This window comes from Cynocephalus volans, chromosome 1, assembly GCF_027409185.1.
Source record: "Cynocephalus volans isolate mCynVol1 chromosome 1, mCynVol1.pri, whole genome shotgun sequence".
Lineage (NCBI taxonomy): Eukaryota > Metazoa > Chordata > Mammalia > Dermoptera > Cynocephalidae > Cynocephalus > Cynocephalus volans.
Genome location: NC_084460.1, coordinates 5,370,127 through 5,382,350, shown reverse-complemented (window position 1 = coordinate 5,382,350; position 12,224 = coordinate 5,370,127). Strand labels below are relative to the sequence as shown.

Genomic DNA, 12,224 nt, shown 5'->3' with positions numbered 1-12,224 from the left:
CAGTGGTTGTCACTGGCTGGTTCCAGGTGTCCAGGGGGCATGGCCAAGGCCCTTGGCCTCCCACCACCCTGGCTCGGGGGGAGAGCCCAGAGTGCTTCCTGTGGCAGCTTGGTGGTTGTCACTGGGCTGGCTGTGTGTGTCAGGGGTCATGGCTGAGGCCCTTGGCCCCCCACCACCCTGGCTCAGGAGAGCCCAGAGTGCTTCTTGCGGCAGCTTGGTGGTTGTTACTGGACTGGTTGCAGGTGTCAGGTGGGCATGGCCAAGCCCCTTGGCCCCCCACTGCCCTGGCTTAGGAGAACGCAGGGCACTTCCTGCAGTGGCTCAGTGGCCTCAGTGGCTGGGGTGGATGCATGTGTCAGGGGGGTGTGGCCAAGACCCTCATTCCCTACCCTCTGGTCATGGGTGTCAGGGGGCAATGCCAAGGCCCCCGGCCCTCTCCCCTTTCTGGCTTGGTAGCCCAAGGGTCTTCCGGTTTTTCTAGGTATTATAGATGTTCTTTGGTAAAATGAGACCTTTACTAGTTAATATCAAACTTTGTCTCTGGTTGCGGGTACTTTGTCTTTGCTTTCAGTTCTGTGTTGGATTATTTGAGGTTCCCACCACTTAAACTCTGCACTGGAACTAAACTGTTGTCCTTTCCTTACTTCTAAAATAGGGGAACTTACTGTGGGGACCAGTACTTGAGCTGTGTGGTTTAGCTAAATTGCTGCTTTGCTGCTGATTCCCTAGGGAAGACTTTTTGTGCAGCTCAGGTTTTAATGGTTGACTTTATAGGTACTTCCAGGTCTAGTGAAATCGGTGCATCTGGGTTGTTTAGAAACTCTGGTCCGGGCCTGAGTCTTTTCATCAAACTGCACCCCATGGAATTCTGTATTCCTAACCAGTCTGAGTGGTCCTACGCTGACTGGGGTGCAGATTAGCTGTCCTTGCTGTGCCCCAGTATTCTCCTGGTGGTCCCATCTCCCCCACTGCCCATGCTGCAAACACTTCCCATGGGATGGGCCGTGCGCCAGTCCCTTGCAATGACTCACCAGCCTCTGAGTGGCTCCATTTTCTCAGTTATTGTAGTTCCTTGCTCCTACAAGGGTCTATGGGAACCCTATTAGTGGTCTTGCTGGCATGGGGCCGCCAAGGCCCTCTTTTCCCCTGCTGCCTCCAAGCAACTCCATCTGAAGGGCACAGCTGCGGCTTTTGCCACCTCCTGCTCTGTGCGCTCAGCGCTCCAGCCTGGAAGTGGCCAGGGCTTGACATGGTCAGAGTGGTTTTTTCTTTCTCTCATCGTGGTTTCTCCTGCCTTCATGTACTCCATAGGTCTCTCCTCCCCTTCCCCTGAGCTCTAGAGGCCCCAGATTGGCTGTTGTTGCTTTTTTATAGTTGTAAATTGCTTGATTTGTGGGAAAGAGTGACACTGGGGACCATCTATTCTGCCATCTTGATCGGAAGTCTTCTTTTTCTATTTTCTTAAGGTGCAAGTTTACATTACTGATTTGAGATTTAAAAATTTTTTTAATATAGGTATTTACAAGTATGCATTTTCTCTCTTTGATAACAAACAAAAACCCCTGCTGCTTAGCTCAGACATAAGTGTTTTCATTTTGTAATGAAAACCTTGGAGTATTAAAAAAAAAGAAAGAAAGAAAGCAGGAGTAGCTATATTAATTTCAGACAAAGCAGACTTCAAAACAAGGAAAGTTATCAGGAATCAAGAGGGGCATTACCTAATGATAAAGAGCATACCTCTGTTAGAAATGGACAGATCCAGCAGGCAGAAAATCAGTAATGACACAAATGAACTCAATGACATCATCAATCAACTGGACATAATTCACATCAATTAAGAGATTAAACAATACTCTTTAAATAACACATGGGTCAAAGAATAAATCTCAAGAGACATTTAAAAAATATTTTTACCTAAGTAAAAATGAAAACACAACTCATCAATATTTGTGGGATGTGACCAAAGAGGTGCTTAGAGGGAAATTTATAGCATTGAATGCATGTATGGGAGAACAAAGATCTAAAATCAGTTATCTAGGCTTTTGTCTTGGGAAACCAGAAAATGAAAAGCAAATTAAGTTGAAAAGAAAAAAATAAAAATGAGAGCAGGAAAATTGATGAATATGTGTGAATTAAGTAACACAGCCTTAAATAACCAATGTGTGAAAGCAGAAGTCATGAAAGAAACTAGAAAATACTTTCAGATGAATGGGATGAAGATATAACAAGCCAAAACTAACAAGATGCAGCTAACACTGTTTTTAGAGGGAAATTTATGTTAAATGCTAATAGTAAAAAGGAAGAAGGACCTCAAACAAATAATCTAAGCTTCCATCATAATGAACTAGAAACAGAATAGCAAACTAAACTGAAATGAAGCAGGAGAAAGGAAGAAAACAAAAGAAACCACTTAGGTTCCTCTCAGCAAGGGGCTACCTTGGCTTACTTACAGAAATTCCTCACTGGTAAAGGCAATTTTGTTATTTCTCCAATTAGGAATATAATTCAATTCAACATGCTTCTACTGAGTGTCTATTACATTCAAGGAAGTAGACTAGAAGTGAAAGATTCCTTCTCTTTTCAGTATGGCATACTAGGAAGCACATGGGGTATGGAGTCGTCCTGGGTTTAAGTTAACTGCCACTTGTTAGCCACATAATCAAATATTTAAACTCTATGAGTTCTATTTGTTCTTTTATAAAAACAGGTAAAACAGCATGTTCTTCTTAGGGAGGCTGTGAAAATTAAATACGAGATAAGAGATATGAAAGTGCCTGGCCCATAAGTGCTTAATAAATGTTCCTTTTCTCTTCCCAATTTTTTTGCAGCTAAGATCCTCCTGCTTTTTAAATTTTACTGGCTTTTCTAAGCTTTTCAGGAGAGAAGCTTCTTGCTCAAATCTGTGATCCACTTCTGAAAATATAGGAGCAAATTCTTCCTTGTCTGTTATGTCAAAAACAAGTCCTGGTATTGGTTCAAATTGGCTACTGGAGCAACTGTTTTCCCCATGCTGACAAAACATTCCAATTCACTACACCATTCAATTCTGCAAGATGATTTAACACCTCCTTCTACAGATGTATTCTCTAGAGATTTAAGAGACTTCCACTGTAGCACTATTGCAATGAAAATAGTTTTAGTATGTTTCAAACTGATGAGATTATGCAAACAACCCAACTAGGACAGACAAAAAGGAAATGTCAAAAGAGAAAGGGACACTTGTTTTAAAACATCTGTCTTAAATGCTTGTGTTAATATTTATATCATCTCTAATTAAAAAAAGAAAAGTCTTGTAACATACAGGTTCAAATCCTGTTTTAGGATGCTACAGTGCTGATCTAATAGGCATGCAACCCATTTCCAAATTTCCGTCAGTGGAATGCTTTTATACCAAGACAGACTTCCAAGCCCCTTGGTAGTGACACCTTTTTTGGGGGGGGGGCGGGGGGGGGCTGGCCTGTACAGGGATCAAACCCTGGACCTTGATGTTATCAGCACCACGCTCTAACCAACTGAGCTAACCAGCCAGCCTGGTACACCCTTTACTAGAGGGGTCTTGGCACCAGTTTACACAAACTGCTTCCACAGGATTAAGTCCAGAAAGAGCACATGGCTGCTGTTCTTGATGGCTGTGAACCATAGGTTACCAGAAGAAAAGTTTCTACTTGAAGGATGTTCAATTAGCAAATGGAAAAGATTTCTGAATTATCCTCAACTCCATTCTATTTAGCGTGAAATTATAGGAGCCAGACTCCAGAACTTCAATATGACTTTCCTTTTCCTTTAAATTCTCAACATCTCTCTAAAATTCTTTTGTTTTTCCTATATTCCCTTATTAAATCTAACAACCAAATCTATGCTCTTGGTTTCAATGTCAACTTTACTTTTTCTTCTCTGGATTTTAAAAATTCTCAAGTGAAGTAACACAAAATATATACATATATACATACGGAGGGCCTACTATATACTAGGCATTGTTCTAGATGATGGGAGCACAAAAGTAAACACATTAAAATCCCTGTCCTCCTGGGGCCTACATTCTACTATAAGGTGAGAAAAAGAAGAAAGAAGAAAAAAAAAAGAAAACTTAAAGTAAAGGGATAGAGAGTAGCACGGATAAGCTCATTTAGGTAGGAAATCTTTGCTCTAGAACTCCCTATTGGATTGGATGAGATTTTGTCGGATTTGCACCATAGTCTGTGGGTCTATGAGGCAAAAAAATTGCTATGGACTGAATGCATGTGACTCCAAATTCATATGTGTAACCCTAATCTCCAATGTGATAGTATTTGGAGATGTGGCCTTTGGAAGGTCATTAGGTCATGAGAGTGGAGCCCTTATGATGGAATTAGTGCCTTCATTAGAAGAGACACAGGACAGCTACTTCTCCCTCTCTCTCTCTGAGACATGTGAAGACACAGCAAGAAGCCAGCCCTCTGCAAACCTGGGAGAAGGTCCTCACCGAGAACCTGACCGTGCTGGCACCGTGATCTGAGCCTTCCAGCCTCCCTAAGTGTAAGAAATACATGTCTGTCGCTAAGCCACCCAGTCTATGGCAATTTGTTATAGCATCCTGAGCTGAATGAGACAGCCGTATAACAAGACATGATGGCAATTAGATCCAATACAATTTAAACACATTATAACACAGAAATTTATTCAACTGATTTACTGAATAGTTATATAATCATTATCAAATCATGCCCAAATTTTACTTAGCTATTGAACTCAGACCACCTAATAGGAATGTCTGAAAAGAGCATAAGGAAATGTGAGAGAGGCAACTGATTAACATTTCACATGGACTTTCTATAGGCTGAGGGGAGGGAGAAGGGACTCTCGTTTTTTCTAAGTGAAGGTAACCCTTGCTTCAGTCTGTGTCATAGGAGGGAAGCTTGACAGTTAATTCTTCCGAAGAAAGTTTCACTGACTAAATGCTTTATAGGGAATTTCTTAATAAAATTCATTTTATAGGGAATTTCTTTATAAAATTCCCAGGGGAAAATTGCTCAACATATAGAGATCAAACTTTTGGTGATGAAAGGAAGATATAATCATCAGTATGTCTTGGCTATCTCTTTTACTGTCAGCTCCCAGTCCTTCTTTCCAGACCACAGAAATGCCTGTGGACCTTAAATTCACAACTTTCTCATCTTTGTTCTACACCTTTACCTATAAAATAAGGGACCTGAACTAGATGATGAAATTAATAATAATAGTAACTAACATTTATTGAAAACTTACTATTTCCCAAAGATGGATCTAAGTTAATAATGACAACAGCAACAACGAAAACAGTAACAGCACACACAGTATTTGGTGTAACAAACTGCTCGAAGCATTTTACGTATATTAACTTATTAATCTATCCAACAACCCTATGAAGTAGGCATTATTAATCCATTTTAGAAACTGGGGTTCAGAGAGTTTAAGTTACTTTCCAAGGTCATAGGGTAGGTGGAAGAATCTAGATTCAAAGCCATGCAGTCCATGTGTCTCAGAACTCATCTACTTCTCACAACAACCTCCAGCTTAGAGATGAAGAAATCAAAGTACAGAGATTACATACCTTGTCCAAAGCCAAGCCAATAAATGGTGGTGCTAGGATTTGAACCCAGGCACAGGTCTGCTCCAAGCACTACAGTCTTAATCATTATGCTTACCGCCTTTCATGGAATGGCCTGACACCAAAAGCCCTTCCAGCCTTCCACTTCTATAACTCTCTTCCCATCTGAATACTGGCTACATCAACTAAGGCACATACTTTGCCAGTGTATACTGGTGTCTTATAAAATGTTTTAGATGCAAAACATTATGTTCTTAAGTTTGATAAGTGACAAAGTTTGGATGTGTTGTCCCCGCCAAAACTCATGTGGAAATTTGATCCCCAATGTGGCAGTCCTGGAAGCTGCTGTTTGAGTCATGGGGGCAGATCCCTCATGAATGGATAAATGCTCTCCCTAGGTTGGGGGGATTAATGAGTGAGTTCTCGCTCTATTAGTTCCTGCGAAAGCTGGTTGCTTAAAAGACCTTGGCACCTCGTCTCTCTCTCTTGCTTCCTCTCACCATGTGATCTGCTTGTACCCACCAGCTGCCTGCCACTTTCCGCCATGAGTAGAAGCACCCGGAGGCCCGTGCCAGATGCAGCTGTCCCAGAATCGTAAGCCAAATAAACCTCTGTTCTTTATAAATTACCCAGTCTCAGGTATTTCTGTTATAGCAACACAAACGGACTAATACAATAAGGTAAATCATTAACTTCAAAAGTTTGAAATTTTGTTAAGGAAATCCATTCTCTGTAGAATTAGCAAGAAAACAAGTGACACTTCTGCAGCGTTTTAGAAGTCACTCATGCATTTCTTTAGGTAAAATCCTTATGATTTTATAAAGTTTGAAACACCACATCATAGAAACTCCAGCTATGGCCAGCTGATCAGAATTGTACTACGTTAAACCAATGGGAGGTAATATTTTAGTGCAGTAAGCTCAATAGTTCATTTCTCAGTCTCCTGGTAAAGTCACCTAAGGCCTTGTTTCCCAGAACACTAACATGTTTCTCATTGGCTAGAAAAAGCATTTGCAACCAAAATACAATCCTGTTCATGTATGTGGGGGAGGTGCTTCCAATCCGAGAACCTCCTATGTTCTGCCAAAATAGACAAGGCAGAGCCATGCTCATTTTTTAAGACATGGTAAACTACATTCAACTACTGGATGGTCCCCACATGCCTCATAATGACAAATATCTACCCTTGTAGAGTGTAGATAAAGAGAATTAGCACACTTTAGCTTTCTCTGGCATGCAGCACTCTAACCCAAAGAGCTTTCTGGTTGATACTGCACATTTCACCCTCATTCATACCCTCAGGATAAAGCCATTTGGAAAGGTTCCCATCTCACAGCATATGGCCCCTTCCACAACTTACCTCCTCATCCTTCTTGGCTGTGTTCGACAGTAAGAGGTCTACATATATCCTCGTTATTTTAAGCAGTTTAACACCAAGACAGAGACATTTCAGGGAGAACTGACTCCAAGAGAGTGAGGTCACCAATAAACATGAGCGGTGGATCCAGGGAGTGTAAGGCCACCAATACATGTGAAATTATTAATCATAATTATTACTTTTCCTAAGAGAAGGATTTCCTTAGTCAAACCTCAAGGGCATCAGATCAAAGGGAGATACTGCCACAGCTGGACTATATTTTCCAGCCAATTGGCCTGGAAAGGAGAATCTAGACAGTGTCCTGGCAACTGTTTAACACAGCAACAATCCATGAAAAGAAGGGGAAAAAAATTCTGTAGATTGACTTCTAAAAAAAGACTACTTTTACTTCTTTGCTCCTTATTTTTAGAGATAGTGTGAGAGTAATGTTAAAGCCCTAGGGGCTGTCCTAGATAGACATCTTAGGTAATGACCCTGAGAATTCACAGCATTCTTCTATAGACAGAAACAAAAGGAGGATTTAGCTCACAGTATAGGTCTCTCTCTCTTTTTAAAAGACTACATATTTATAATTAATTATGATAAATAGTATATCTCAAACCTAGGCTAGTGGTAAAGTATTTGATCAATTTTTTACTGCCAGTTTGATCTATGTCACTATAAACCTTACCGGGACACTGTAAAATCACCTTAAATAGGGTAATGTATTAATGAAATCATGACTGGAGAAATTTAGTTATATGCCCTGGAAGTTCTCCCAAAAATGTATAAAAAATTATAAAAGTGGCTAGTAACATACAACGACAAAAAAGCCACAAAATCCAAACCCCACTAGGTCAGGAGCATAGCAAATACACACAAGAATCATGTGAAAATGAAAAAACAGAAAGCACACCAAGGGATTCACGAATTACAGAGAAATCAGATGTGAGAGTGATTGTGTACAAAGAAAAGAAAACAAACAAAAACCACCTCTACAATTAAGGAAAGCTGGTTCTCACCGTTCTGAACAAAATGGCTGTGCTAAGAGCATGTGATCGGCTATGCCCATATACCCTCCTCCTCATCCTACGGGAGATGACACAGGCGCCGTGCCCCAGGGCAGCGTGGGAATGAAAAGGAGCTGGTTAGTATTTACAACAAAGACAAAAGCACAACGCAGTAGAACAGAATGTGCGGACTCCTCTCACATTAGACTTTGGTTCCCTAAACCATAAAAATTAGTAATTAGTTTGTCACTACACTCTGCTCTTCCTATCTTTCCAAGATGCCATCTCTATCCCAGGGTTGAATCTGGGCAAAAGTATGAAGTTGGAGGCTTTTGTTTATGTTCTGTCTTTCCGTCAACCTTTTCCCATCTCTATTTGCCTCCCCCTGCTCCAGGCATCCAGTTCTCTCTATTACCACAGCCTATTTTAAAGAAAGGATCTACCACGCACCTTCTATACACTGGCATACGTTTAATTCCAGGTATCAGAAAGAAGCCAGAGAAAGCAAAGTGATTTCTTGGCAGGGACAGATGGCCGACACCAGGCAGACAACTCTTCATTTTGCCCACATTAAAGATTGGTACTGTTTTTACTCTAAAATATAAGGCTTGCCTCAACTGGCTTAGTACATATCATCATAACAGGACTATACCTTCTAATCTTAGAAATAATAGCAATTTGGATATCATTGCTGCTTTCATATGCAATATTTCTGCTGCTTCTCCTAAGACAATGCCACAACTGTCATTTAGTGGAGATATTTAGCAGGAGAGTTTTCCTGACTCTTTAGTCATATGGATGTAATTACCTGACTGTATTTTCTTCCCTTAGCTATATATTTTAAGACTGGGTGTGATGGAGATGTTGAAATCTGATTTTTGGCAATAGGATATGAGGTAATCTGTTCATCACTCTCTTCCATCCATCACTTTCAAGATCCTGGGAGAGTTCTGTTCTTCCAAAAAACTAGAATTGAGTATAGTTTCCTTTAGACCCATCAATGTCTCTTTTGCATTGATGAGAAATTGAAGACAAAAATTTTCCTTGAGAATGATATGCTGGAGGGATCCACAAGAATTAGAGTAAAGAAACTAACTTTCAATCTTCATTGAGATTTCATAATTTGCAATTAAACAGAAGTAACCTCTACACTGAACTGTGCTTCACTGAGCTCTCAAGCAGAATCTTTTCTAATATGGCACTGTTTCTTTAGTAAGAACAGCAAGACAGTTGCAAATTAGTGTGTATCTCTGAGAATGTTAATTTTTTTTTCTCAACTCAATTCAATAATTCTTTTTCTCAAATCTTTCAAGTATCTACTCTTAAAATACTCAGACTCGCTAACTTTCTATACAGAAATTGAGGCCATGTTTTTAAAAAGAGCAAAGGAATTTTCAGAAATTAAATTAGCTATTTATTTTTCTTCTTCTTCTAACTTATACCCCCAAATTTGCAACATGCTAGTACAAAATACATGAAAATAAAAGTGTACAGGTATTTTATAAAACATTCAAGTGCAGTCTTACCTGGTCTGGGGAGGGCTTATGATTCGTTTGGTTGGAATGGGAGGATTTGAAGTGGTCATCCTCGTAGTTGTCGGCCATTAGCTTCATTCGATTTTGTGTCTAAGGGGAAATAATTCATAAAGTTAAATTTAGATAAACTCTCTCTGACACACTGTAAAGATAACAAATATCTTAAAAATTTCAAAAGAAAGAATAAAGTCTATCCTGTCTGCAATAAAATAACATAGGCTTTCTGAGGATATTGGAAAGAGTTTAGGCACTGTTATGAACTGAACTGTGACACCCAGAATTCATACGGTGTAGCCCTAACTCCAAATGTCACTGTGTCTGGAGATAGGGTCTTTAGGAGGTAATTAAGGTTACATGAGGTCGTAAGGGTGTCATCCTAATGTGGCAGGGCTCTAGCCATTTCTCTGCCATGTGAGGACACAGCCAGAAGGCAGCCTCTGCAAGTCAGGAAGAAAGTCCTCACCAGGAACTGGATTTCTGTTATTTAAGTCACCCAGTCTATGGCAGCTGACTTAGATGAGCACTTAAACTAGTACAGGAATTTTCTGGGGAGAGGTAATATGCCCAAAATAAGCACTTTACATAGTGTTTATTTGTATATTTTAAAATAAAGACTGGATTATATTACACATAGGACTCTGTAACTTTATTTTTTCACTTTATGATACATACGACCCATCTTTCTATGCACTATTATAAGAATCTACTTATCTTTTTAAACAACTATTCCAGTTTTTTGGATGTTATAACAGACCATAAACATCAGGAGTAAAAGTTATCACTATTTGTAAATGAAATGATTACATATCTAGAAAACCCACAAGAATTAACTGAAAAATGATTACAACTTACTATAGAGTTCAGTAAGGTGAGCAGACAAAAGCTACACATATAAAATCCAATAGCTTTTCTTTATACTGTCAATAAACAAGTCAGGTTTGGAAAATAAGTAAAAGTTTCTAAAATACTTCTCAACCTAAACCAGAAGAGGATTTATTATTCTATTGCCTTTCTCCATCTTTACCAAAAGGGAAGACTGGAGTGGTGATTCTATGTGATTGGTTCATTCAAGCCCTGGATAAATACATACTATATTAAATATTTCAGAGGATTCACTCTGTGGAGTAAGCAATTCAGAAAATGCAGGGTACACTATGCATAATATCAAACAGCAATACATGTTACACTAATATTATTGAAACCTAAAGATTTAAGGTATTGAAAGTAAACTTGCTAGTACTTATGATTTTAAAATATTCACTGTAGATAATTTGAAAAATAAAGTACAAAAAAAAGGAAAGAAAGAAAGAGAAAGAAAGAAAAATCAACTAACCAGAGACAATCACTGTTAATATTTAGGTGTATCTATTCAGTCTCCTCCCTGTGAACATAAAAACTGGCATGTTCTTCTCATTTATTCTATTTCTTCTTTGCCTGTTTATGCTACACTATGGTATTTTAAAAATTACTGTATCTTATAGTATATTTTAATATCCTGTAGGACATGCTGTCCCTTCTCTCCACCAATTCTGACTTGATTTGTCAAAATTTGGTCATCTTTATCACATTTTGTTTTGTAGGTCAATTAAAAATGTTTTGTCTACTTCCATAAAAAATTTACAGAGGGTGGGCTGGTTAGCTCAATTGGTTAGAGCGTGGTGTTATAACACCAAGGTCGAGGGTTTGGATCCCTGTGCCAGCCAGCCATCAAAAAAAGAAAAAAAAAAAAAAAGGATAGTTTACAGAGACATGTACTGATGCCTGAGCAAAGACTTGAGAGCCAAATTGCCTGGGCTTGAATTCTAGCTCTGCCTCTTACCAGCTATCTATCCTTGGACAAGCTACATAAATGCTCTCAGCTTCTGTTTCCTCACCTTCAAAATGGGGATAACAACTGTTTCTCCCCTATAAGGCTGCTGGGAGGATTAGCCAATTGAGTTAATACAAGGAAAGCACTTGTACTAAAAAGGTGCCTGGCATAAAATCAGCACCCAGTTAAGTTTTAGCTATCACCATCATCATGACTATTTTTTTCATGTCATTAAATATTATTCTAAAATCTTATTTTCACTGGCAGCATAGCACTCAGTTGAATGAATGTTTACTGAGTCCCACACTGTTCTCTATTTAGGTTCTTTACATTTTCAGCTAATAATATATGCACATTTTCAGCCACTTCTTCCCTCCAGTATATAATGATAGCAATGAAAATACATATCAGTAAATTGTCTGTAATATCAAACTTCTCTTTTCTGGGATGATCTGAATGTTTGTGTCCTCCCAAAATTAGTGTGTTAACACCTAATCCCCAGTGTGGTGGTATTAAGAGGTGGAGACTTTGGGAGGTTATGAGGGCTTTGCCCTCATGAATGGGATCAGTACCCTTATAAAAAAGGCCTGAGTTTGCTTGACAGAGCGCTTTAAAAATTTAAAGGGGGGAAAAAAAAGAGAAAGAGGCCTGAGGGAGCTTCTCTGCCCCTTCTTCCACACGAAGACACAAGCAAGAAGGTGCTGTCTATGAAGCAGAGAGCAAGTCCTCAGCAGGCACAGAATCTGTTGTTGCCTTGATCTTGAACTTCCTGTCTCCAAAAATGTCAGGAATAAATTTCTATTGTTTATAAATTACCCAATCTGAAATATTTTGTTATAGCAGCCTGAATGAACTAAAAAAGCCATGAAAATGTTTAGGGTATTTTTTCTCATGTCATGTATTGCACGACAAACAGAGTCTTCGGCAAAGTAGCTCCTGGAAAAGG

The 12,224-nt window shown here is 39.3% G+C and overlaps 1 protein-coding gene across 15 annotated transcripts in view; it reads right to left on the bottom strand.

Annotated features, from left to right (window-relative positions):
- ERC1 (ELKS/RAB6-interacting/CAST family member 1) overlaps positions 1-12,224 on the bottom strand; it is a 523,885-nt gene that overhangs the window by 85,265 nt on the left and 426,396 nt on the right. For 12 of the 15 annotated variants that reach the window (XR_010022659.1, XM_063087326.1, XM_063087318.1 and 9 more), the window contains one exon: positions 9,460-9,558. Coding sequence is in view for 14 of the 15 variants with exons in the window: in XM_063087326.1 (XP_062943396.1) it covers positions 9,460-9,558 (99 nt within the window). In the remaining variant the exon portion in view is untranslated. Of the gene's footprint in view, positions 1-7,945; positions 8,013-9,459; positions 9,559-12,224 lie in introns of all 15 variants that reach the window. The other 3 variants (XM_063087419.1, XM_063087401.1, XM_063087410.1) reach the window with 1 other exon arrangement.